At 49.0% G+C, this 27,239-nt stretch overlaps 1 protein-coding gene across 5 annotated transcripts in view; it reads left to right on the top strand.

The window, feature by feature from the left end:
- The first annotated feature begins 59 nt into the window (after positions 1–59).
- The window catches only part of GNB5 (G protein subunit beta 5), a 48,099-nt gene continuing 20,919 nt past the window's right edge, over positions 60–27,239 (top strand). The window contains exons 1-6 of one of the 5 annotated variants that reach the window (XM_036242871.1): positions 60–137; positions 691–761; positions 5,847–5,990; positions 9,541–9,652; positions 23,386–23,522; positions 26,076–26,117. In XM_036242871.1, the coding sequence (XP_036098764.1) occupies positions 5,865–5,990; positions 9,541–9,652; positions 23,386–23,522; positions 26,076–26,117 (417 nt within the window). In that variant the 5' untranslated portion in view covers positions 60–137; positions 691–761; positions 5,847–5,864. Of the gene's footprint in view, positions 138–690; positions 762–5,846; positions 5,991–9,540; positions 9,653–17,884; positions 18,031–23,385; positions 23,523–26,075; positions 26,118–27,239 lie in introns of those variants that run through there. The other 4 variants (XM_036242862.1, XM_036242877.1, XM_036242897.1 and 1 more) reach the window with 4 other exon arrangements.

Genomic DNA, 27,239 nt, shown 5'->3' with positions numbered 1-27,239 from the left:
GTGGGCAGGGGCCAAGCAGCTCAGCCGCGAGCCCGGGTAAGGAGATTAGACGTGTTGCAATCCCTTTGGCACCTTGCAGCTGGCAGCTCCAACTTCTCGCCTTTCTGCTGATCGGTTCCAAGTGTTAACTCTGGGAGGTATGTATGTATTAACATTACATTAGAATAGTCAGGCTTTCTTAAGCGCTCAGAACAGTGTTCAGAAGTGTACGCAGCGAGGTGTTAACCGTGGTCTGTGTGGTGAGAGCGCAGGTGAGGGCTGCCCTGTTTGTCAACCTGTACGCTCTGATTTTGCTACAATTCACACGCATTTCCTTTGAAATACTGTTTTGTTTTTAATATATATTTAGTATTGGCATCAGGGAAAAAGTTAATTATCTTTAAAATTGTTTAATCAGTTTTAAAAATTGATCCAGGTCACACGTCTACATCAGCCTCTGAGTGTGGCTTTGAAAGAGGTCATGGAATTGAAGGAGGTTTTTGACACTAAACATTAGTCATAGTGAGTCGGAGGTACAGCCACTCTGTCACGTGTGCCAGTAGTTTATTCTTTTGTATTGATGAACATATCATAAGTTAGTTATCTAGTCTGCTAGTGATGAACATTTGGGCTTTTCCAGTTCAGAGCTATCATGAATCTGCTATGGCATTATTATTCTTATCCCCCCTCCTCAATTTATATTTTCTACAGCAAGAAGGTCCAGTTATCCACATCCTTGCCCACACTTCAGATTTTATTTTTTATTTTAGATATTCTAATAGGTAAGTAATGATATCACAATGTGATTTTAATTCTTTTCTTTGATGACTAATGAGGTTGAGCTTTTTATATGTTTATTGAACATATGAATATCTGCATTGGGAAGTGTTTGTTCATATCTTTTGCTCATTTAAAAGATAATTTTTATTGAGATATAATGCACATAACGAAGAACTCACTATCTAATTCTAGAGCATTTTCATCACTCCAAAAATGAAACCCCATACCCACTAGGCAATCACTCCAAACCCCTCCACCTCACCTCCCCTGCAACCACTCATCTACTTTCTGTCTGGATTTTCCATCTTAGACATTTCATATAAATGGAAACTTAATTTGTGGTCTTTGTATCTGGCTTATTTCACTTCACATAATGTAGCACATATCAGAACTTTATTTTTTTATTGTCAAATAATATTCTACTGTATGGATATACCACATTTGTTTACCATTCATTAGTTGATAGACATCTGAGTTATTTCCACTTTTTTGACTTAAATGCTGCTACAAACATTCATGTACAAGTTTTTTGTTGTTGTTTTTTCTTTATTGATTTTAGAGAGAGAGGAAGGGAGAGGTAGAGAGAGATAGAAACATCGATAAGCGAGAACATTGGCCGCCTCCTGCATGCCCCCCACTGGGGATCAGGTCCACAACCTGGGCATGTGCCCTGACTGGGAATTGAACCAGCGACCTCTTGGTACGTGGGTTGATGCTCAACCACTGAGCCACACCAGCTGGCCTCATGTACAAGTTTTTATGTGAACATGTGTTTTCAGTTATCTTGGGCATAGACCTAAGAGTGGATTTGCTGGTTCACATGTAACAACCCTGTTTAACTTACTAACTGCCAAACCGTTTTCCACAGTGACTACACCACTTTACATTCCCACCAGCAAACCATGAGGGTTCTTTTGCCCATTTTTTTTTTTGTATGTGCCCCTAGCGGGAACCGAAGTTGGGACTCTCTGGTCTGCAGGCCGACGCTCCAGCCGCTGAGCCAAACCATTCAGGGCTCTTTTGTCCATTTTTAATTGGGCTAATGAAGCATTATTTTGAAAGTAAAAACTGAAGATATCTTATATATTCAACAATAGGAGATTGGTTTAACAAATTATGACACTCCATAGTATAGAATAATACTAAAGCAATTAACACAAAAACAGATGGATCTAAAGTACTGACAGAATGAGTTAGGTGAAAAAGACAAGTAGCAAACAGCCCCTTGGGTGTAACTGACGATGCTCTCTCTAAGGTGTCAGAAAAGTCTGGAAGATGCACCCCAATCTAAACAAGGGGAATGAGTGCCCACAGGCAATGGCGACTTTCACTTCTGACTTTCTATCTTTGGCATGAAACTTTTTTAAAAAATGTGGGGTGGTTTGGGTAATATTTAATCCATATATTTAGGTAAAACATTTTTTAAAAGTATTGTGATTGGTTTAGGACTAGGGGAAGGTTTGAGAAGGTCTATGAACTTTTTCTACAGAGCAATTTCCCTTCCAAAATGGTTAAAATTGGGCATTTTTATCTTTTCCTTGTCAAAATGCTCATAGAAGCATATGCGCCCGCTGTGAGAAGTCCCCCATCATAAAAAGGATTACTGACAATGAGCACAGTGGAATCTACTGAAATTTAGCTTGTGATTTAAATACTAGATGGAAAACATCAGGATATAAAAATAGAAACAGTGTACATGAACAGATTGTCCTAAACATCTGTCTATTCCTGCGTCCACCAGATGTGGAGAGGAGTCTCTCTGGGCAGTGAGATTTTAGACGATTCTTTTCTTCCTCACACCTTTTTTATTTTTTCCAAACTTTCTACAATAACCATGTATTACAGTTGTGGTGTTGAAATACTACAGTCTTTCACGTTTGGTTTGTAGCTTACCCATGCTTAACCCACCAGATCTAAAGTGCTAGTTATATGGTGTGATTTAAGGTTGATATGACTCAACTTGTGGTCTCCATTAAAATATGGTGTTTTCCAAGAATATGCAATGACATGTGAAGACAAAAACACTGTTCAGTAAAAAATTATAGTTGAATATTGTATATGGCATATAATTCTAAGTTTTAAAAAGGTATGCACATGTCCTGGCTGATTTTGCTCCATGGATAGAGCATTGGCTCTCAGACCCAAGAGTCACAGGTTCAATTCCCAATCAAGGGCACGTACCTCAGTTGCAGGTTTGATCCCTGGCCCAGTCAGGGTAGTGAGGGAGGCAACCAATCAATGTGTCTCTTACATCAATGTCTCTCTCTCTCTCTCTCTCTCTCTCTCTCTCTCTTTCTTCCTCCCCTCTCCCCTCCTTCCTCCCTCCCACTCTATCTAAAAATCAATGGAAAAATATACTTGGGTAACATAGAATGCTAACAGAGGTCAATTATTTTTCAGTATAGAGCATGTACGTGATTAATTTTCTTTTTCGTGTTCATCTGTTTCCAATTATTTATAATGAACATAGGCAGCTCTTATAATTTGAAAAACAAGATCAGGTTGGGAAGGAAAACATTGTCTCTAACCAGATTTGGAATATTGACGATTTTTTTTACTTCTCTTCTTGATCTTCCATAACTCCTAGCCTCCTCCTATTCCTTCTCCGTTTGGCTTTCATTCCCCTGGCCTGTCATTCCTGCGTTGCTGCTGTCCAGAGCTCATTTCCTCGCCCCCAGAACGCGCTACCAGTCTCTCAATGTAGGCGACTTCCCTGCTGTACATTCTGTCTCTGACCTACTTCTGGAGGCACAAATGCTGGATAATCCGCGTGGATGACTTTGCTCCCTGGTGAGAAATCCGTGGTGTACCTTCCTAATGCTATTACCTGGAGCCTTCAGCACGACCTTGTGACTGGCCGCCTGGGCAGGTCCGGGCAGTCGGGGGCAGCATTACCAGGCCCCCCCACAGGCCGGGCTCTGGTGGGCAGGCCCTTTTGCATTCCTTAACTCGCTGTGACAGAGCAGGGCAGCTTGATGGTGCGAGCTCAATGGCAAGGGTTGTGGAGACCCACCACATCCAGATTCAGGCTCCACCGCTGACCTTGAACTCGGTTACTCCCTCAGCCTTTCCTACCTGGAATACAGAAGCCCTGCCTCCCTCCCAGGTGGTGATGGGAGGTCAGGGCCGAGCACTCTGTGGTCTGTAGCTGGTTCCCTTCTGATCGCTCATCCTTAAGGGACTGTCCTCTACTCTTTTGCTACTTAGGGATCCCAAGAACTATTGCAGCTGCCCCTCTGCTGAAGGAGTTCAACCCAATTCACGAGCTCCCTATTCTCCAGCCCCATGGTGACCTCTGCCTGATCAATTCCCTTCTGAGGCATCCCCACTGCCACCTGCCCCTCAAATGAACCCCTTGCAAATCCAGCTCTGTTGGAGTGGTCAGACCGTTCCTCAGAATATCTGTATACTCAGCCCTGGCCGGTTTGGCTCAGCAGTTAGAGGGTCGACCCACAGACCAGAGTCACAAGTTCATTTCTGGTTAAGGGCATGTACCTCGGTTGTGGTTCATCCCCAGCCCTGGTTGGGGTTGCAGGAGAGGCAACCATTCGATGTTTCTCTCTCACGTCGATGTCTCTCTCTCTATCTTCTCTGTCTTTCACTCTGAAGATAAATGAAAAAAAATGTTGCCCTGGCCGGTTTGGCTCAGCGGTTAGAGCGTTGGCCTGCGGTCCTGAGAGACCCGGGTTCGGTTCCCACTAAGGGCATGTACCTCGGTTGCAGTTTGTCCCCGGCCCTGGTCGGTTGTGCGGGTGGCAGCCACTCGATGTGTCCCTTTCACATCGATGTTTCTCTCTCTCTCTCTCTCTCTGTTCCTCTCTCTCCCTCCCACTCTACCTGAACAAAAAATGGAAAAATTTCCTCGGGTGAGGATAAAAAAAAAAAAAATGTTTTCAGGTGAGGATTAAAATATATATATATATCTGTATACTCAGGTCATTTCCTTGAACCTCAACGTGGCCCACTCTTTGGAACACCTATTCAATGGACTTGGCTACAATGGCTGCCCCTCCCACCTTAACCTCTTTGTCCTCCATCTCCAACAATGACACCATGATCCCTCAGCCCCCCAAACAGAAACCTAGGAGACAGTGTTCTCTCCTTGTCTCCACATGTCACCAAGTCCAGCTCCTTCTCCTTCCTAAATGTGGTCCACATCCACCCCTGGTTTAGTTCAGGCCTTCATCGTCTCTTGCCGGAACTGTGGCCATAGGCTCCTCTCTGCTCTGTCCACATCTCCAGCCCCCCGCCCTCGCTTCTGCTGCTGCTATTACAGCCACTCACAGGGCAGCATAACAGCTCACTATTCTCCGACCCTGAGCTGCTTCATGCGCTGTTGCTTAGAATTCCCCTGACGACCCTAGGAGGTAGATTCTAAGATCCTCGTTTTATAGGATAGCAAACAAAGATTCAGAGAGGTTAAGTAACTTGCCTAAGTAGCAGGAACAGGATCCACTCAGCCAGAGCCAGCACCTTTAGCCAGGTGGTTTTGGTTCGAGGTTGCCCTCCCTTCAGTGGCCCGAGCCTGTTGACTTCTGGGTGGACAGAGGGACCCTGGGTCTGCAGCTGTCACATGTTTAATAAGGAAGTGGAATGCCGCATTCCTGGTAGGGAACCAACACCATGCTGGCTCATGGCATTAGTTGGAGTCAGGCTCTGCCATTTTCTGCTCTTTACCGAAAAAGTTCACCCTGAAGAAAGGAGGGTGTGTGTGTGTGTGTGTGTGTGTGTGTGTGTTTAATTCTTTCAAATTATACTATTCATGACAACAATGTTTTCCATTTTGAAGCCCCACAGAATTAATATTGTGCCACAAAGATCAATTGTGTCCATATCTGTAAGCTGCCAAAACAACCAGCTAAACATAAGTTCAGAAAACCAATTGTCTGATGCTTTCTTACTGATTAGATAACTGAGTTGGTATTGACCTAGCATGTTGTAATAAATCAAAGTTTACAAATTAACTGCAGGTACTTTATCCCACATGTAGAGGTCTGAGCAGGCACCATGATAAAAGGGAGATGAGCTTTAAAGCAGCTTCTTCTGCTGGTTCTTCTCACACACACCCCTTCCTCTCTCTCTTTCAGCTTCATCTCGCGTTAAAGATGTGTGATCAGACCTTTCTAGTTAATGTATTCGGCTCCTGTGACAAATGTTTCAAACAAAGGGCTCTGAGACCAGTTTTCAAGAAGTCTCAACAGCTCAGCTACTGTGCAGTATGTGCAGAAATTGTAAGTATTGTTTTTAAAAATGTAGTTACTTATCTTAAAACAATGTCTTATGTGAGGGTCCTAAGTTGCCATAGAATCAGCGCACACACACAGACAATTTCAGCACAGCCAGGGCGGGAAAGGCAGTATACCATGGGGGTTAGGGTGTGGACTCTGGTCTCTGCCTCCCTGGGTTCAATCCTAGATCTGTTCTTTGGCAACTGTGTACCCGTAAACTCACCTCTCACAAGAGGTCTGTTTTCCCATCCGTAAAATGGGAATAATAGCAGCCATGTCATAGTGCTTTCTGAGAATCAAATGAGTTCATTTGATAAAGTATTTAAAACAGTACCTAGCACAGGAAGTACCCAATGAATGTTTTAGTTAGTATTATTTTTTAGAGCTAAGGCTTTTTTCTTTTGTCTTCTAAATTGTCTTCTTGGCAAGCAACCAAATTAAAAGGGACACTGGCAATAAACAACTTGGGAGCACCTTTCCAAAGGCCTGTTAGGAAGAGCTCTGTTGGACACAGCCACTCAGGGCCACAGTTATGGGCAAAATTAAGCTGAGGGAAAGTGCTCCCTGCACCTAAGACCTAAGCCTTCAGCGGGGGCTAGGGACTGAACACAAATCCTGGCATTTTTCGAAGTACACAAAATCAGTCCTCATCAGAGGTGTCTATGTGCAGGTTTTATATTCAGATCTTTAATTGTGGAAGATCTATATTCATATTTTGCAGCAAAAGATGTCCACAGCATGTCTGAAGCCGTAGGCATTAGTCAGATCTCAGAGGATTTTCAAAGCTCTGCTCAGTAGCGTGGCTGAGTGGAGCCCCCATCTGGTCAAAAGTGGTAAAGCACTCTTCCCCAAAAGCCTAATAAGAAGTCTCCAATTAACACATTTTTAAAACACCCTTTATCAAAAAGAGAGAAAAGATGACTTTACATGTTATCTAACTAAAGAGAAAAAGGCAGGAGGCATCCTCCTGGTTTCATTGTAACTCCCGACAGTGATTAAAATGTTTTCCCATAAAGTAAATGGCACACAGGATGGCTCACAGGCTTTGGTACAGGCGTTAGTAACCCCGCATCACAGAGTTCAGGCTTAGTGTAATAGGCTTCTACATACAGCACACTATGTTCTAAACTTGGCTCTGCAAATTGTCAAACTGAGGACATTCAATTCCTAAAATAAGCCTGCTTTCTGGTGGCCATCCTACCACCCTGGAGCAGTGCTATTTATTCATCTGGCTCTTCTGGTTTTTAAACAACTTCCTCTGTGGACAGAAGGAGCCCAGAACCCCAGATGTCCCATAATCTGTAGCACCATAGATTCTTCCCAGGTCAGAGGCCCTGCCTGGAGATAGTCTGCTAGGGACTGTCTCCAGTAATCTGCATCACAAGCACTTGGGGTTCCCAAATATTCAGACAACCTCCTTTAGCTGAGGAGACATCCAAATGACTGACAGCTACCTTTTATCTGGGTGTTTGGGACTGTGTAGACACAGCCCCCAGTGGACCCTTTTCAATAAATAGGGGCCACCCCGAATCTTCACCACTGCGGACATGTAGCAGACCTCCAGCTTCTTCACTTAAAAAAAGCGGTGAACACCAAAGTACAGGAAAGCACTTTTCCAGCTATTAAAATGGTACATGGCCTCATTTCTGAGTGGTAGACTTTCCAGACTGGAAGATGTTTGGGGTTTCTTTTACAAAGAGGACCTCCAGAGGAGGGCACACTCCAGCGTAAAGTACTACCCACCCCAGGTCTTCACACACTGGCACTCACATATCCCGGCCTGGTCCAGGAGGTGCCAGCCTGAGAAGGTGATTGCAGGATCCTGCTTTGCCCAGACCTGAGATGACCTTGTGAGAAGTGTCCCCTAACCTAGCATCTCCTCAGTTAATTACTTCACGTGAACTGCCCCAGTGTGTCAGGCAGCCTTAATAACAACAACAAGCACATTGTGTGTGCCACGCATTGCTCCAAATGTTCCACATAGTCATTCCTGACGAGGACACTATGATGAAGGTGTCATCCCCCTTTCAGATGAGGAGCCTGAGACCACACAGCACAGCCAGGATTTGCCTCCCACCCAGTCTGATCTAGATAGAGCCTCTGCTCTTAACTTTTGCTCTGCAAACTCTTGAAACAGATCTATAAATAGCTGAATGTATCTAAAACATTTATATATTTTATATACTTGATTTATTTTAAATTACATTTTATATATTTTTTGTCTTAGACATCAATTTAATAAACTAACATTAGCCAAGCACAGTCATATTAATATGGATTACTTCCAACTTTTCTTAGAGAGGGCTCAAGAGAGCAAGTCAAGGCTGGATTCCTTAGGAAGGGAGGGGGTACCAAGAGGGCGGGGTTGGCACCCAGAGTGCGTTTGGCCATGTTTTGCTTTAGAATTTGTAACTTTGATCTGCCTTCCCAGTCTGTACTCAAACACACGCATGCAAGGTCACGGAGAGAAGAGGAAGAAGCCAGGGGTTGGGTCGTCCATACTGAGACCTGAGGCCTGTAACTAAATGGCGCCAGGCTGCCTGGGCCCAGATCTTGCCTTTGCCTTTCTGGGACTGTGAACCGAGCAAATCATTTAACCTTTCCTCGCCTCAGTGTTCTCATGTGTAAAGTGGGAATGATGATGGTACCCATTCAGGGTGGCTGTTGTGAGTTATTCCTCTAAAGCACTTGAACAGTGCCTGGCGCTGTAAGGGGCTGGAAAGAGGGGATGCTTGGGTCTGCCATCACGTCACTAAATCTGCCTCCTTGAGAGAACTGTAGGGACCTTTCATTCTAAAGTGGGGAAGCCGCCTGCGAAGCACCCGGTCTGAGAGCCCTGGGCACCAGCTCAGAAGCCGGCCTGGGCCCGCTGCCACGCCCCCTCCCTGCCTGGCACTTCATTCCCGAGTGAGGAAAGGAAAAGCAAAACCAGGAGCAGGCCTGCTCGGACCCCAGGGCTTCTCGGAAGCCAGAACTCGTTTTATTTTTGTTTATTCAAGTCAACGAACATGGGAAAGTTTCCGGCTGGCCGCGGGGGGCGCGGCACCAGGGCCACCGGCGATCTGGCCGGGTCGCAGCGGCGGGAGCCGGACCTCGTCGCCCTCTCCTCCCGTTTAGGGGAGATCTGTGCGGGGAAGGCGGGAGTGTCACTGGGAGTTCGCCAGACTCCCCGGAGCCGGGCAGTCCTGGTGTGGAATCCCCGCTAGGCCCTCTGCGTGCGCGGCCTCCAAGTCACATCTCGTCCCCGAGTCTCGGAGTTCTCACCGGTAACATGGGCACCAGACCCCCGGCTTCCCCGGGGCCGCGCGGCAGCGTTCAGGGGGCCTCTCCCGGCCACGGCGCAGGGCGCGCAGCAGGTGCCGCCCGGGCCGCGGCGAGGCGGGCGGGAGGCGTCGGCCCCCGCAGCCCAGCTCGCAGCCGCCGGCGTCAGCGCCGGAGGGCGGGGCCGCGCGGAGACGGGCTGGAGCTGCGCCCGCGGCCGCGCCGGCCTCCTCCGGCAGCTCACCCGCACCCCGGCTCTCCGCTTGCCTCCCCGCCGCGTCCCCGCACGAAGATGGCCACGGACGGGCTGCACGAGAACGAGACGCTGGCGTCGCTGAAGAGCGAGGCCGAAAGCCTCAAGGGCAAGCTGGAGGAGGAGCGGGCCAAGCTGCACGACGTGGAGCGTGAGTGCGGGCCCGGGGGCTGCGCGCTGGGAGGCGGGACGCAGCGACGAGGCCGGCTCCCGGGAGGAGGGTGCGGGCGGCCTGCTGTCGGGCCGGGATGCGGACCCCGGGCGGGATGCGGACCCCGGGCGGCCCGGCGCCAGGTGAAGGCGGGTGGCCGTGAGCCCCGGGCGCGCGGATGTGCGGCCCGAGCGGGGCGGTCTTTGGAGGCTCCGGGCACCTGGCAGAGCCCCCGCCCGCCTCTGGGCCGGGCGCCTGGTGGTAGCAGCCTCTGGCCTCCCGACGAAGGATCGTGGGACCAGTTACCATCGTCACCTGCCTGGAAGATGCAAACTGATCGCATCCCTGCCTTTCCCAGGGGGAGTAGGGTGGAGGGGTTGTCAGTGGGGGCTAGCTTGGCGAGCTCGTGGGGTGGCGGCCTAGAGTAAGCTCCTGTTTGGTTTTTTAAATATTTGCCTTCCTCCATCACTGTTGTGTCTTTTCTCAATTTTGCAGTTTTGCTTTTAGATGCAACCAGACTCTGATTTAAAAGCTCAGTTTTCCCCTCTCCACTCCTTGGGGTTGGAGAGCCAAATGGGAGAAGGAAAGTAGAGGAGCTTACCAAATCCAACCATTTAGTTCATTTGAGGCAGTTTTAAAAGCTTTGGGTAAATGGATGAGGTATGATTGGCATAAAAGACAATAGCAATCTTAAACTTACATAATTGACCACTACCACAAAACCTGCTCTGTTATTATTCTTTTTTTCCAAGTGAGCAATTGACTAGCAGGTGAAATGACTCTTGGCTGGATCAGCTAGCTTCCCTTTACTGTGTTCTATGGTTCATCCTCAGCAGAGCTTGGGCTCGTGGCCAAGCTTGGGGAAGTGGTCTTATCTGCTTACTTTTCGGCTCTGGGTGGCAGGTCCCCTTTGCCAAGCAAGACTTCCCCCCTGTGCCCTCAGACACACCTATACATTGTGCTCCTGCCATCCCTGTTTGCTACCATCCCCTTTAAGTTTCATTTGGAAAGAAAGATGGAGTTCATGTTAGGTCCTTTAGCACCTAATTCCTTTCTTTGAAAATTACTTGATAGAGGCAAGTGACCTGAATCTAGAGTGTGCTATGTTTTTGTAGGGGCCTGCTATCAATCACCCCGATGTCGTTCGTATCCAGCTACAATTAACTATAAACTCCTAATAAAGTGGTTAAGCAAATTGGTAGTTATTTTTCTTAACTAACAAGAAGAAGAGTGGGCAATCACCAGCTTTAGTTCAGCTGCCTAAGGTGCCATCAGGGATCCACGCTCCTGTCTTTCTTCACCACCCTGAGAAACAGGCGTTTGCCCCGTGACTATAATATCACTACCACAGCTCCAAACATCACCCCTGTGTCCAGGACAGGAAGAAGGGGGAGTGTGGTTACCAGTCTCTGTTTCTCCTTTTTATCAGGAAAGCAAAAGTTTTTCCCTAAATTTTCTTTCTTTTTAATAGATTTTTGTTTGCATGTCATTGGCCAGAACTAGGTCACATGGCTACTGCAGGGAGGCTGGGAAAGGGAGAACTGAACTGGGCACAGTGTCATCCTCAAACAGGTTTCTGTAATCAGGGGAGAAGCAAGGTATGGATATTGGGAGGCATGGGACAGAGTCTTCCTATTTCCCTTTGCAATTTCGTACACTCTATAGATAACGACGATGCTGTGAGCTTAGTATTATCTGAGGTCAGTCTGATTTCTTCATTTTACAGATGAGGAAACGGAGGCACAGAGAAGTGAAAGGACTTGCAGAAAGACCCCAGCTAAAAAGTGGTAGGATGGGGCCCAGGCTGGTGTGGCTCAGCGGATTGGAGCATCATTCAGTGCACCAAAAGGTGTCAGTTTTGATTCCCAGTCAGGTTACATGCCCAGATTGCACGTTGGAGGATTGGGGAACTTGTGGGAGGCAACTGATATTTCTCTCTGCCATCCTTCCTCTCTCCCGCCCTCTCTCTAAAATCAATTTTTTTTTTTAAGTGGTGGGATCAGGATTCCAGCGCAGGCAGTCAGAGCTCCAGCCCAGCCTCACTTCAGCTTTTTTGCTGAACCTCTGAGCTTGGTGCAGAGCGGCTCCCCAGAAACTTACTCCACAGTGCAGGATGCCCACTGGAATATTTTCAGCCTTCTCTGTGAATTTGTAAATTGCCTTAAGGCAGAGAGATAGTCAAGATTCAGCTTTCAACAGGGAACCCCTGTCCTGCCAAGGATGCAATGCCCTCAGAGGTCTGGACCCAGTTGGCACAGTGCAAGGAGCTATCCTCACCTGTCTATAGGTCAGAAGTTTTTAGTTGAAAAGACTAGAAGCCTGTGGTCATATTTCCCTTTATGCCCCCTGCAGCTTCCAGACCACTTCTCAACTCCTGTATGAAACCCTGGCTCCTCCCAGCTCCTGTCACTCTACTGTGCCCCCGCCCTTACCTCCTCCCCCTGCTGCTGTCCTCTGACCTCCCAGATGGCCTCCTGCATTTCTTAAGGACTTTGGCACATGGCTGAGCCTTCGTTTTGACCCTAACTCTGCCCTACTTGGTGTGTTCAGGTGACCCTCCTAACTCGATGGCCCCTCACTCTGTTACAGCCCCGGGGATCTCATTAGCGATCAGAACTGCTCTTTCTCTTCCGACCACAGCCTCTCCCCACGGAGACCATGATCTGGGATCACTGGATTCTTCTCTCTTCCAGTCTCTCAGCCCTTTCTCCTACCTTTTTCTATAGTTGTTATATAGCTGACCTGTGGCCCTTACCCTAGTTGGGGAAACCTCTTTAGGCCATCAACTTAAAGTGACCAAGTCACCTGAGACTCTTGGTTGTAAAATGGAAAGTCCTGCACCCTAAACCTTTCAGTCCTGGGCAAATGGGGGCATTTGGCCAGCCTTCTGTTAGCTCGGACTTGCCCATATTTTTGGCTTAAAGAAGTTAACACAACAAAATTGTAGAACATAAACTTGGAGGAAGAGTGAAATTTTCCTAATTCCAGGTTCTCATATCTTCACCTCTCATCCCTTTGACCCTCAGACAGTAGCCATTCTGTTGGGCCCTCATCCCCAAGTCAGACCCTCAGTCAGCATTACATGTGGGAATTGGCTTATGTGGGTGGTCTAAGGGGAAGCCAGCCTATCTCACACTCCACAGCCGGGGGCCCATGCCCCCATCCCTGCCTTTCCTGATATTTCTCCAGAGCATCCTGCCCTGGATGTTTTTCCTTGTCCCTTCTGCTTGCCTTCTGCCATTGGTAAGTGCTTTCTTGCTTGAGTCTAAAGCATTTTAGAATAATGAGATTACAGTTTGCATTCATTTCTTATTGCTGTTGTACCTATTACCACAAACATAGTGGCTTAAAGCTACATAAATTTATTCTGTGCAGTTCTGGAGATCAGATGTCTAAAAGGGCTGGCACGGCTACATTCCTTCCGGGGGCTGTAGGGGAGAATCCATCCTTTGCCTTTTCCAGCCTCTAGAGGCCATCCACACTCGTTGGCTCCACATCACCCTAACCTCATTTCTGTCATCACATCTTCTTTGACTTTGATTCTCCCTCTTATGAGGACCCTTGTAATTACATTGGGCCCACCTGTGTAACCCAAGATCATCTTTCCATCTCAAGATCCTTAGCTTACAGTTTCTGCAAAAGTCCTTTTTGCCATATAATGTCACATATTCACAGGGTCCAGGGATTAGGATGTGGACACCTTTGGAGGACCTGTTACACAGGTCTTAAAATTAGAGGGATCAGCCCTGACGGGTTTTTCTCAGTGGTTAGAGCATCAGCCTGCAGACTGAAGGGTTGGGGGTTTGATTCCCCATCAAGGCACATACCTGGGTTGCAGGTTTGATCCCTGATGCAGGAGGCAACCAATAATGTGTCTCTCTCACATTGATGTTTCTCTCTCTCTCCCTCACCTCCCCCTCTCTCCCTCACCCTCCCTCCCTCTTTCCCTTCCACTTTTTATAAAAATCAATGGAAAAATATCCTTGGGTAAGGATTAACAACAACAAAAAAATTAGAGGGATCACCTGCTTCAGCCTTTTTGTCTTCAGGCACAGAACGTTTTCCTTCTCCCAACAACTCCATCCATTTCTTTCTTTTCTTGTTTCTTTTTTTTAAAATTTTTTTTTGTTTTATTCTGAGCCAAGGATATTTTTCCATTTTTTATTCAGATAGAGTGGGAAGTAGAAAGAGGAAGAGAGAGAGAGAGAGAAACATTGATGTGAAAGGGATACATCGAGTGGCTGCCACCCGCACCACCCAACCAGGGCCAGGGACAAACTGCAACCGAGGTACGCGCCCTTAGTGGGAACCAAACCCGGGTCTCTCTGGACTGCAGGCCAACGCTCTAACCGCTGAGCCAAACCGACCAGGCTTTTTTTTTTTTAATTTTTATCCTCACCTGAGGATATGTGTGTTGATGTGAGAGAAAGAGAGAGAGACATTGGTGGCCTCCCATACATGCCCTGACTGGGGATCAAACCCGAAGCCTTCTGTTGTACAGGACAATGCTCCAACCAACTGAGCCACCCAACCAGGGCCAACCCCATTCCTTTCTTTATGGAGGAGGCTGGAATACAGGATAGGTTGTGGGGACTTCCCTAAGGTTATGCAGCTACTCTAAGACGAATGGGAAGCAGGCACCAGGGTTCAGGCTCCTAGTCCAGCTCTCCTTCTCACCAGGCCAGGCCATCTCGGAAAGTTGAGATTTACATTAAAAAGGGGGGAAAAAAGTAGATTCGTGTGTGTGTGTGTGTGTGTGTGTGTGTGTGTGTGTGTATGAAAAGGTATCAGTATTGCAGAGGGGAAGCCAAGTGCAGAACAGTGTGTATACATGATCTTTTTTTAGTTTAATCAAGAGGTGCTTGCATATGCGTTCAGTTTGTGGCAGAGTACACAAGAAACTTGTCTCTAGAGAGGGGCCCAGGGGAGTGGGGAAGTAGAGATACTTTTCACTTTATACCCATCTGTGAATTTACTCCTTTTATAATAAAAAAATGAGTTCTGGAATAGGAGTCAAGATCAAAAGCAAAAGGTGAGTGTTCATTTATTAAGAGCCCTTTCCTTGAAATTAAACTTATGAGTGATCTAGAAGTCAGGCTAAAAGCAGACAGTAGGACCCCACTGGGTTCATTTCCATCAACATGCATGGCAGCCTCATGGGGCTGTGTGGGGGCCGCGTCCGGATTCCCAGTTCCCCACGGGACGATTCTGATATTGTCTGGGAAGCAACTCAAAGAAGATGTATGTGACCTCTATAAGGGCAAACCCAGAGGAAATCTGAGCAAATCACAGGATTTATCATCAGATGCTGTTTACTTTTCTGCCTGTTCGAAATGTAACTTTGTGAAAGGTGTTATTCTCAAAGACTTGTTAACCTAAAAATAAAAAAGGCCTTTCAAAGTGAGAGGCAACAGGCATTTATTTGAGGTCAATAAGAAAGCTTTTCGGGGAGCATCGATTCAGGCAGAAGCCCAAATAATGTTCCGATTAGGAGACAAAGGGGTTGAGTATTTATGAAAACGGGAAGGGGAACAATGGCATCACTAGAAGGAAGGCATTTCTGTTGGTGCAGATAATATAACAGAGTGATGTTAATTCTGGACAATGTTTTAAACTTTCAGTCTGGTAGTCCTCAGCCCAGTTGTCATAACTGCTGTCTTATTATCTTTGCAAACAGTGCTTTGGGCACAGTGTTGCTTTCAGCCCAGTGCAGAGGATACGTTGCCCCGTTTTAGCATTCCAAAGTTGAGGCATAAGATGTGTAAGGCAGTTCCTCGGGTATGGCAGCTCCAGCTCCTTTGTAAAGCAGCTTCATTTATTTGTTTGTTTGTTTGTTTGGGGACAGGCCTTATGCCTGGAGCCTTGGGCGATTCTGATTTTATGGTGTAGAGAGAAATCTAGGAAAACCAAATGTCTGAATTAGTCTGGAGCAAATGTGTTGATTCACTTTTCCCATGTTCTAAGGAAATAACGCTGCGCGCACTGAGACTCAGAGAAGTGCGTTTCCCTGCAGAGTCATTCTCTTCCCAGCTGTTCTCCTTTGCGCTGCCCACAGCCGTCCAGGGAGCAGACGGCAGACCTGCCCTTCATTCCCTCTCCCTTTCCTTTCCCTCTGCATTCACAGTGCACACGAGCCCCCAGCGAAATGTCTCTGGAATGCATCATAACAAACCAATGCCCTGTGTAGCAAACTTAGAAATAGAAGAAAGCAAGACATGCGTAACTGTACCACCCAGAGGTAGCCACTTTTAGTATTTTGATGTATTTCATAGCTTACGTTTTTATGTTTGTGCATATATTTATACACATTCTTGGGACTGTACTAGGTATGGTAGCTTGAGCCTAGTTTTAATTTAACACAATGGATTGAAGAGCTCCCCAGGTCTGTACAGTTCTTTCTAATGTCAGCATTTAAAAATTATTAGGTGGTATTCTGCATAGTATTCCACCTTAAATGCTGTACCATAACTTAACCCTTCCAACTTTCCATTAGGGAATTCCGAGTAGAATTTTTTTGAATGCGTGGTTTTAAGGAAATTCAAAAATCTGTGACAAATACAGTGAGGTGATCTGATTGTAGATGTTTTCCTTCCATCCAGGCGTTGCAGGGTTTGTATATATCCCACCCCATTCAGCCTGGGGGTGGAATCAGAATGAGTTTTTAAAAATTAACTTTGGATAATTTCCCCTCCTTGAATCATTTGATTAACCAAAAGAGTGGCCATCAAGACTGTATATTGGTAGAAAATTTAGAAAGTGATTCAAGATTATTTTTTAAAATTCTCACCCAAGGATATGTTTATTGATTTTTTTTTACTTTTTATTTTTCTAGAGAGAGAGAGAAAGAAATATTGATGTGAGAGAGAAACATCGATTGGTTGCCTCCCTCTCTGCCCCAAACGGGGATTGAACCTGAAACCTAGGTATGTGCCCTGACCAGGAATCGAACCCATAACCTTTTGTTGTACAGAATGACACTCCAGCCACCCCCTCGGGCCTCATTTTCCTTCTCTGAGAAGTGACAAGGCTGATGCACTCACGGCCCCCACATTGTTGTTTGGACCTTGGGGCCAGGGGCACGGGGCACGCTGGGCGGATAGCAGGGGCACGGGGCACGCTGGGCGGATAGCAGGGGCACGGGGCACGCTGGGCGGATAGCAGGGGCCGGGGGGGGGGGGGGCGGCGCGCTGGGCGGATAGCAGGGGCACGGGGCACGCTGGGCAGATAGCAGGGGCACGGGGGGCACGCTGGGCGGATAGCAGGGGCCCGGGGGGCACGCTGGGCAGATAGCAGGGGCACGGGGCACGCTGAGCAGATAGCAGGGGCACGGGGGGCACGCTGGGCGGATAGCAGGGGCACGGGGCACGCTGAGCAGATAGCAGGGGCACGGGGGGCACGCTGGGCGGATAGCAGGGGCCCGGGGGGCACGCTGGGCAGATAGCAGGGGCACGGGGCACGCTGAGCAGATAGCAGGGGCACGGGGGGCACGCTGGGCGGATAGCAGGGGCACGGGGCACGCTGAGCAGATAGCAGGGGCACGGGGGGCACGCTGGGCGGATAGCAGGGGCACGGGGCACGCTGAGCAGATAGCCGTGACACGACCCCGGAGCCCAGCCTCCTCCCCACTGCCCACCAGCTCTCTGGGCTGTTTTCTGTAACGGGCTTCTAGTACAACTTTGTGTGTGAGAGAGGAGGAGAGGCGAGGGGAGGGGGCTTCCACATCTCAATACTGGAAACCACCGCTGCACCCGATGGCCACGCCCCCAGGAGGACGGCTCAGCCTGCAGTCCTGGCCCCCTGCCCAGGGACAGTGCTAAGCGCTACTTGGTGAGTCGCTAAGCTCTCTTCGGGCTCCAGCTTGCCATCGCTTTCCCGTCGGGGGTGGCCGAGCCAGGGGCAGTGTGTTTCTCACTCCTGGTCTAGAATCCCTAACTGACCCAACAAGAAGAGTGGGGGCTTCAAGGTTGGAGTGTCTCCTGGACTGAGAAGCTATTGTCGCTGCCTTACCAAATCCCTGACGGTCTAAAGAATTTCAGCTACCTGCCCAGAATTTACCCTTCTATGGGAGGTGTGTATCTGGTCTCAGGGGTCCGAGTGTGTGCGCGTAAGGTCTGTAGCCTCTCCAAGTCTGTTTTCTTTTCCATAGAAATGGGAGTAAAGCCTGTGTCCCAGCACCTGTCATGGATAATGGCAACATGTGTGGAAAGCCTTTAAAAATGTGCTTTCCCTTAGACTCAGCAATGCCACGAATTGGAATTTAAGGACTAAGGCAGTACAGGGTGCCATGGCAGCCCTGGGACCAAGTGCCCACCAGTATGGAGTGTTGGATTATGGTACATCCGTACAGTGGAGTGTTATACAGTCATTTAAAAGGACAGGTAATTATGTTTGACATGGAAAGACATCTACAAATATATCAGGTGAAAAAAACTGGTCCCTGACATTATATGTGGAGTGTCATCTGCTTACACACATATACACATGTGCACACACACACAGAGAAAAGTTCTGGAAGGATATACATCAAGTGTTAAGAGTGGTTTGGCTATGCCCTGGCTGGTTTGTCTCAATGGCCCATGGACCAGAGTCTCGGGTTCAATTCAAGAGCATGTACTTTGGTTGCGGTTCGGTCCCCAGCCCTGGTCAGGGTCATGCAGGAGCCAACCAGTCCATGTGTCTCTCTCACATTGATGTTTCTCTCTCTCTCTCTCTTTCTCCCTCCCTCCTACTTTATCTGAAGATAAATGGGAAAATAACCTCAGGTGAGGATTTAAAAAACAAAATAAAAGAGGTCAGGCTAAGCAGAACTGTAAGTGGTCATATGTTTCTATTTTCTGATTATTTTCAGTGGGCATACACTATAATTATATCAAAAGAAATCAGGAAAAAACCCTCTCCTTGTCCATAACCTCCTCTTTTCACTCTCCTATCCTGAACACGCGCTCTCGTTTTTAGGACCCTTCCATTTCAAAAGCTTTCTCTCCTCTCTGTTAAATTCTTTCTGGCTTTCTAGTCTCTGGCCCCTAGTCCCTCAACTCTATATTTCTAATTCTTAGCCTTCAGACAATTTGCTTTCCCATTTAAACCTCAGAACACCCCCATGGATTAGGTCATTCTCTTCCCTTTAACTGAACAAACAAAAATAGATATTCAGACTAGCGTCCGCCTACCTTTCCCTATGCATCCTTCAAAACCAGGCTCCTGGGACATCTCTGGTGGCCACACCTGCAGCAGAGTCAGCTTCCTGCCACCTTCGTTAACCACCTTTTTTTGTCACACTGGGGTTGTTACCTGTGTGCCATCCTGTCTGCCCCCTGCAGACTGCATGCTCAGGAAGAATGAGGACTGTCTTCTTCTTTCCTGTACCCAAGCATCTGGCACAAACAGGAAGGACTGGCACATAGGAGGGGTTCTGGGAACATCATAAGGGCAGTAAATAGTTACTGTCCTATATTCCAGCTCTGTCCCTTCTCTTGAGGGCCAGCCATGGTTAACATTTCTCCTGTCTACCCCACCTGTGCACCATTCATCAGAAAGAGCTCCAGCCCTGGCCGATTTGGCTCAGTGGTTAGAGCGTTGGCCCGTGGTCCAGAGAAACCTGGGTTCAGTTCCTGCTAAGGGCATGTACCTCGGTTGTGGTTCGTCCCCAGCCCCCATTGGGGTTATGTGGGTGGAAACCACTCAATGTGTCTTTCTCACATCGATGTTTCTCTCTCTTTCTCCCTCTCTCCCTCCCGCTCTATCTCAAGATAAATGTAAAAATGTCCTCCGGTGAGGATAAAAAAAAAGAACGAAAGAGCTCTTGGCATCTTTATTCCCAACCAGCTCCTTTTCAAATTGCCTGTTTGGGTTTGGGACATCACTGCCTTCTCAACCACAGAATCTGGAATCCTCTCCTCCCCTGGCCCACCACCCTTGTCCCAGAAGCTGCCTTTCGGAACCTTCTTAGATAACCACCTCTAGTGGGCACAACCCACCTGGGGAGCCTGGGGACATGCCGGATCTGGCCCCACCCCCTGGGTTCTGACTCCTTGGATCAGGAAGCAGGTGTGTCGCCCACTGCCAGTGCTGCCGAGTTGGCCCTGATAAACTGAGAAATTCCTGGGCAGTGGAAGCAGAGGTGATAGATTAGGGGTAGGGAGAGGTACAAAAAGAAAGGTGCCGCCTGGCTGGCCGGTGTGGCTCAGGGGATTGAGTGTCGCTCCATGGACTGAGAGGTCCCCGTTTGATTCCCAGACAGGGCACATGCCCCGGTTGAAGACTCAGTCCCCAATGTGGGGCATGCAGGAGGCAGCCAATAGATATTTCTATCTCATATCGATGTTTCTCTCTCACTAAAAAAAAAAAAAAATCAATAGAAACATATTTTAAAAAAAAGATAAGTACTTCAAAAACTGCTGCTTAGAATTGCTACAGTTGATTAAAATTTAATAATTATGAGCATTCCACTCATTCTTTCAGGAAATAGTTACCTCAAACTCACTGTGTGCCAAGCTGGAGAAGCATAGCTAACCCTCACCAAGTGTCCCCCTTGTGCCAGGCTTGAATAGTGGCCCCAGCAGCCCCATGAGGAGGGAGCCGGCAGGAAGGGGGCAGCTTGCTCAGGGCTGCCCTGGTGGTGTTGGGGGCCCGACTGTGCCCCCACAGCCCAGCCAGAGCCGGTTCTGCTCCTGACTGCTCCCTCTAGTGGGCACTGAGGAGATGGAAGGAGACGACCCTGTTCTGCCGCTTACCTAGGGTGGACTCTCTTAACTGGTTATCAATATATTCTAGCAAGTTCTTACTATAGAAACCAGCTGGTTGTGTTTATTATTTCTTAAAAAAAAAAATTAAACCCTGGAGGGGTAGGTGGTCTATGAAAAGGCAAAGGAAAATACATCTGCTCTGAACAAGCTCCCACAATTTATTTCCTTACTTCCAGGTGTTGTTGTTTTCAAAATTTTTTACTATTAAATTTGTTTTAACTCTTTAATTCAGCAAATGTGAGATTTGGCAGGTAGGAACAGGATCGAGTGGATTGGGAGCGGGCCGTATGTGGGGAGGGAAGTGCAGAGAAAAACAATTGGCAGTTGAGATGTGTTCACGTTCCCATTGTGTAAGGAGGGTCCTAGTTTGGTTGGAGAGACCTTTTATTGTAAGGAGGACATTAAAAGCTGAATAATGCCGGCCGGAGGGAAGTGGCAATAACGTCAGTGTGCCGTTTCCTGGTAAAACACGAAGTGCAGTGTGCTCACAGCTGGGCGCTGGTGTGGCGTGCGGACAAGGCCTGGGAGAACTCGGGCGCGGTCTGTGTTTGAACCCCATCCAGTGTTTGGGGAGAGTGAGCCTAGCCCCACGTGCTGTGGGTGGCAGTCAGGGACGCGGTGGCAGGGAGGTGGCAGGGAGGCGGCACTCATGCAGCGCTGACAGCCCAGCAGCTGTGTTTTCAGTCTGGGGTCTCACACAGACGTTTCACCTGTCCACACTTGCTTTTTCATCACAAAGAAGTGGGGCAACTAGAAGAAACCCAGAGTTTTTGGAGAAGTGGCTGATCCCAGGGCTGGGGCAGGGGAAGAACGGCCTGTGGCGAGAGGGGCTTAGAGAATGATGGGGACGGGTCAGGAGGTCACAGGGGCCTGCCTGACATGCTCCCCCTGAGCAAAGCAGGGACTCTGAGCATCAAAATAAACAATAGCAAACGACTTCTGACATCTTGAGTAGGGTAAGAGCCCATGAGACCATACTGGTATAGATTAATGGATAGAGAAGTTGGGGCAGAGGCAGGGGTAAAGCACTTCTTTATATTAGAAAACCAGCTTTGAAAACAAAAAGGCAGCCCTGCCCAGTTTGGCTCAGCGGTTAGAGCATCAGCCTGTGGTCCGGAGAGACCTGGGTTTGGTTCCCGCTAAGGGCATGTACCTTGGTTGCAGTTTGTCCCCGGCCCTGGTTGGGTTGTGCGGTGGCAGCCACTTGATGTGTCCCTTTCACGTCAATGTTTCTCTCTCTCTCTCTCTTCCTCTCTGTCCCTCCCACTCCATCTGAAAAAAAAGTGGAAGTGTCCTCGTGTGAGGATAAAAAAAAAAAGGCAGATTGAATTGGAAAAATCACTGCTTATCAACTATCCTGATAACCAGCTCAAGGAAGAATCATTAATGGATTAAAACCAGGGCATTTGAGTTTGAGCAGTAAGAGGATATTGGTGTAGTCTCAGAGTAATCCCCACAAGTACTTCTTCGTTAGGGAACAGAGGATGGTAACCTGCCGTGGAGAACCTGGCAGGTGCCCCGGTGGCCACTGGCCGGAGCGCGGCCTCAGCCTGGTGTGTCCCTGCCACACGTGCACTACCCAAACCTAGTCCCAGGAAGCATCAGACAACCCAAACTGGGGAGCGAAATAACTGGAGACCAGAGAAACATAAAAGCGGAACGTAGCACAGGATCTTGGGGTTTCTTTTGCTCTAAAGATAGTGTTGGGGGGGCAGAGAGTATCTCAGCAAGGTCTGTAGATTAGACGTGGTATTGTTTCAGTGTTAGTTTTCTGACTGTGGTGATTATACTGTGGTTATGTAAGAGTTCCTCGTTTTTAGGAAATATACAGGGAGGCCTTCAGAGAAAAGAACGGGAGGGAGGGAGCAGGGGAGGGAAGCAGGAAGGACGGGTTTCCTAGGTGTGCTGTTGGCTCAGGGCTTAAACCACAGAGCGGGCCCTCTCAGCCCAGACTTCCGCAGGAAGGGTGGTGGGCGCTTCCTCAGCAAGCGTCAGCAGCTCCTGGCTGGAGAAAGCCAGTGAGAGGTTTGAGGGAAGGGGACTCGGGTGCAGCCTCTACCAGGCAGGGAGTGGTACTCCATGGGGCGGAGCCACGTGACCCTCACCTGGGCTTCTGGACTGGCCTCTGCCACCCTTTCTGCTGCTCCGTGGGACTTGCCCCTCTGAAACTCAGCAGGGGCAGGCTCTGAATAAGCTCGGGGACTCCCCCTCAGCCTGGGGAGAGGCAGTGGTCCCAGCCCCTGAAAGACAGAGTTTTGGAGTGCTTCCTGGTGTGGGACCTCCACAGCCGGTGTGTTCGGACTTTTGGGACATTGCCTTGGTCTCTGCCGACACTGTAAGTTTTCAGTAAACCCACAGCTGCACTGTTTGGTGGTTCACTGATTCTTTCCTTCCTGCAGCATGTGAAAGGTCACCTACTGTGTCCCAGGCCTGCCCTTGGCATACGGGGTCAGCGAGGAGTCCCAGTGCCAGCCCTGGGGCAGCGTGGGTCCACACCATGGCACCTGCCAGGATAGTTTTTGTAAGGTCACTTTTCCTTGTGACTAGAAAGTGGTGATACAAGAACCAAAGCCCCAGCTTCACTCCCACTTCGTCGTATGCACTTGTATTAGCCAAACAACCCCTGAGAGCCTCGGTCTGCTCACCTGTGAAGTGGGGATGGCAGTCTCCCTCTGCTGCCGCCCTGCCCGGCTTGCAGAGCAGGGCCCCTGCCACCCCCAGTTCTGTGCCTTCCAAACTCCAGGTAGTCTGCTGGTGGTCGTCCCTCCACATGCGTACATGGCAGTGGTTTGAAAAACACAAGGAGAGAATGACTGTGTTGTCTCTCCCCTCTCCTGAGCCTGAAAGAGAGCACGGGAGGGCGTGGCAGAGTCAAGGACACTGGAGCGCAGCAGTGGCTGCAGAGAAGCCCAGTGCCTTCCCTGTGCCAGCATGAGGCTCGGAGCCTGGTCCTTGGTGACGGGATTGACGACAGCCTTGTCTTTCCAGTGCACCAGGTGGCGGAGCGGGTGGAGGCCCTGGGGCAGTTTGTCATGAAGACTAGAAGGACCCTCAAAGGCCACGGGAACAAGGTTCTCTGCATGGACTGGTGCAAAGATAAGAGGAGGATCGTGAGCTCGTCACAGGTATGTCGCACCTGTTGAATGATGGTGGGCAGCTTTCTGACTTACAGCTCGGGGATGAGAGCTGTCCTTTTCAAAAATCCTTTCTGAACTGTACGACTCTGCTTCTTCTCCAAAGGACATGAGTTTAGCATGGCTGAGAGTTCTCTTTTATACTGCAGAACTTCACTAATTTGGGGGGATTTGAAATTGCTCATCCTAAAACGTTATAAACTGTATTTGACAGACCATTCAAAATGATTTCTTCCTGAGCATATTGCATAGTCTTATTTGTGAGTGCGACCAATTTTTAAACAGTGGGGTTTTGTTTTTTCCCAAATTGAGGGCATAAGTGGTTGAGATGCCACCATGTTTTAAGAGTATAGCAATTTTTATGCCTTAAAGAAGAAATTTAAGATATTTATTTTTGTGAAATCTAATTTTTCATTCATGTTGTATAGTTGACATCGTTTATTTTACATCTTATGTATTATCTCTTGTTGCATGACAAATTACCCCAAAATTTAGCAATTTAAAACAACCTGTATTTATTATCTCATGTGGATTCTGAGAGTCAGGAACCCTGAGCAGCTTAGCTGGGTGGTTCCGGCCCACGGTCTCTCAGAGTTGCAGTCAGGATGTCGGTCAGGGCTGCAGGCGTCCAGCAGCTGGACTAAGGCAGAGACTCACTCTGAGATGGCTCGCTCACGTGGCGGTTGCTGGAGGTCTTCGCTTCGCACCGCGTGGACCTTCCCGTAGGGCTGCTCAGGACACGGTGGCTGGCCTCCCCGGAGCACGTGATCCAGGGGGAGATGGAGGCAGAGCGTGCTTCTGCGACCAGGTCCTCTGAGACCTGGCCTGAGAGGTGACATGCTGTCACTTCCACTCTATTCCGTTGGTCACACGGGCCAACCCCGAGAGACTGAGGAAGGGGCCCAAACAGCCGTGTGATTTTCAGGACACAGGGATGACTGGGGACTCTTGGAGCCGAGTAACCACTGCTTAGTATTTTTTTGTGTTTATTTGGATGTTACATGCGTTTGGTGAACATACAACTCTGTACTGAAATCATATGTTTTTATAGCCAGTTTGGGCTTCCCTTTCCCCTTGCCGTCATCCCAGCTTTTCCAAAGGACAAGTTGGTTTGTTGTTTATAACCCCTTTAAATAAAAACTACATACCCTGAATAATCCGACAGCCATGTCAGTGTTGCGTTTGACAGGACAGGTGTTGTCGATCTCCGGTATTAGCTGCAAAGCCGGCGTGTCACACAGTGCTCACTTTCGTTGTGTCCAGAAAAAATGTGTCACCTTGTATTTTACCGCGTTAAAGGAACACGGGAAAAGAGGACACAGAAAAGGTTTTGGCTCCCACCACCCTGTCACAACCATTCTTTTTACTTTAGAGCATTTCTTTCTAGATGTTGTTTTTTTCAAATGCTCATGTTTACAAGGTGATTATTTGATACGTACATGTTGCGACCTAGTCTTTTAGACTTTTTTATCCTTAAAAGTATAATGTATGTTGGATTTTTGTGTGACTCATGTGCACTCTGCTGAGAGAGGGACGGGGGAGGAGGGCTGACAGGCTCCATCCGTCCGTGTCTGCTGCAGAGAGAGTTGGGTGGGTGTGGGAGGAACCTGGAGACAGCGGGAAGGCTCTGGGAAGCCCTTTCCCCTTAAAGGGCAGGAGATTCATCAGCGGGTTTGGCTTGGGGTGGAGGCAGTGTCTCTCCAGGTCCATAGGCCCCGGTGTATAAACTGTGCTCATGGAGGGGACACATTTAGCTTCGTCAGACTGATTTTAGTCTCTTCTCTCCAGAGCACACAGTGGGTGGGCAGTGAGGACAGGCAGGCGGTGCGGTGGAGGAAGCCGCTGAGTGCCTGCTGACGTGGGCCATGCACTGAGTCATCCCATGCCCAGCAAGCAGGGGCGCCAGGCGGGGAGCACCCACAGATACAGGCCTGGAGCCCTTGCTTTGTTCCCTGCACTGTTACCTCATCTCCCCACACCTCGTGTTTTGGAGGATAGCCAGAGAAATTAGACCAGAAAAACCAATGTACTTAGGCATCTTGAAAGGCCCAAAACTGCTGACTTTGACCTTGAGTCCAGGCCCCCTCAGCCACACTCAGCATGAATATGGAAGTCATGCGAAGTAAGCAGCTTGTCACTTTAGATCATCTGACCTGCTCATGCCCGTAAGTGGCATTACAGCCTCCCCCCCCCCCCCCCCATCACCTCGTTCACCAGATTTGGCTCCAAGTGCCTTGAGGGATTAAAACAATCAGCGTGCTACAGAGGGCAGACACACCATCTCCGAGGATGCCTGGGGGACCCGTGCACTGAAGGAAGTCAGCTCAGCCATCTTCTGCCACTGTTGGGGGCCCAGAGACACCTCACACCACGTCTGCACAGGCAACTGTGTTGTAGGGACCAGAGAGCTCCTGGAGTTATCTCTGGGGGGTTCGTATTACAAACAGATGCTATTGTAGTCACCCCCAGTGTGGGCTGCAGCAGTGATGACAAAGGAAGGAGACTTGTTGACAACTCCTGAACTCTTGACTCTTTCCTCCCCAGGACGGGAAGGTGATCGTGTGGGATTCCTTCACCACTAACAAGGTAAGGGCTGTCCCTGGTGAACTGAGGCACCTCCGAACCCCAGCCTACTTTAAAGGTGCTGCGGTCCTCATTCCCTGCCTCTTGGGGAGCCTGCCTGAGGATGAAAACCCCACAAAAGCCCATCTGTTAAGACAGCTCAGCAGAACACCGCAGTGTTCACCCCTCTCTCGAGCCGAAACCCTCGGCACAGAGGAGCAGGCAGAGCACCACCGGCCATACTCACACCAAAACAGGCAGGGGCCTGGCCCGGAACACCGGTCACACGCACACAGGCAGCTGCCTCTGTCCTCCTGAGTGACGATGAGCTACCCAGTCCAGCTTTCTCTCCCAGCTCTACCAGACTCCGTAGCGCTGTGGGCATGAGCAGACGGCGGTGAGGCCACGGCTGCGGTGGGTCCACCCGCACTGTCCGCGGACGCAGTGCAGTCTGTGCCCCGCAGCCCGGCCCGAGCATGCACAGCTCTCAGTGAGACCCCACTGTAGACCCTCTGCTGAAGGGAAAGCCCAGCGTCTCGGAGCGGGTGTGCTCCACGCCTCTGTCGTGCTCGCATTTACAGTGACGAGTGTTCTGTATTAGTGTGGATTCCAGTGTTTCCTTAGGAGAAAGTCTTCCTTTCCACTATTTAAAAAGGAGACCCGTATCTGTCACACACTGAGCAGTGTCCATATTCTGCGTTATTGGATGCGTTTAGTAAACGTCATGGTAGGCAGCTGTTAGGTGACCCGATCAAGTGAGGCCCCAGACCCTTCTGTAGAGCGAGTCCCTGATGGTCAGGCCCCGGGGGGATGATAGAAATGCCACCTTCACAGTTTGCAAAGGGCGTTATTCTACATCACCTACCTCCATGGAAGACTGTCTCTCCCAGCGCTCCTGAGCAGTGCGTGGGGTTTTGTTGCTTCTGTTTACGCTTTAACGTGGCGTAGAGCACACACTGCCTGGTTTCCGGGGAGCTGTGGAGTCGCCACTTGTGGCCCGGCAGGGACATGGCCATTACTTACACGGAAAGGGGCCTGGGCTGCCCTGTGCTGAGAGAGCGGCCACCTGCCCCCTTTCACTGGAGGGCAGTCGATGATTCCCGGCCTCTGAGAGGCTGCAAGACTGTGAGTGACAACAGAATTTTG

The sequence above is a fragment of the Molossus molossus genome, unplaced genomic scaffold, assembly GCF_014108415.1.
Source record: "Molossus molossus isolate mMolMol1 unplaced genomic scaffold, mMolMol1.p scaffold_m16_p_1, whole genome shotgun sequence".
NCBI classification, from domain to species: Eukaryota; Metazoa; Chordata; class Mammalia; order Chiroptera; family Molossidae; genus Molossus; species Molossus molossus.
The sequence above is the reverse complement of the archived record's forward strand: the minus strand, read 5'-3'. Positions and strand labels throughout refer to the sequence as shown.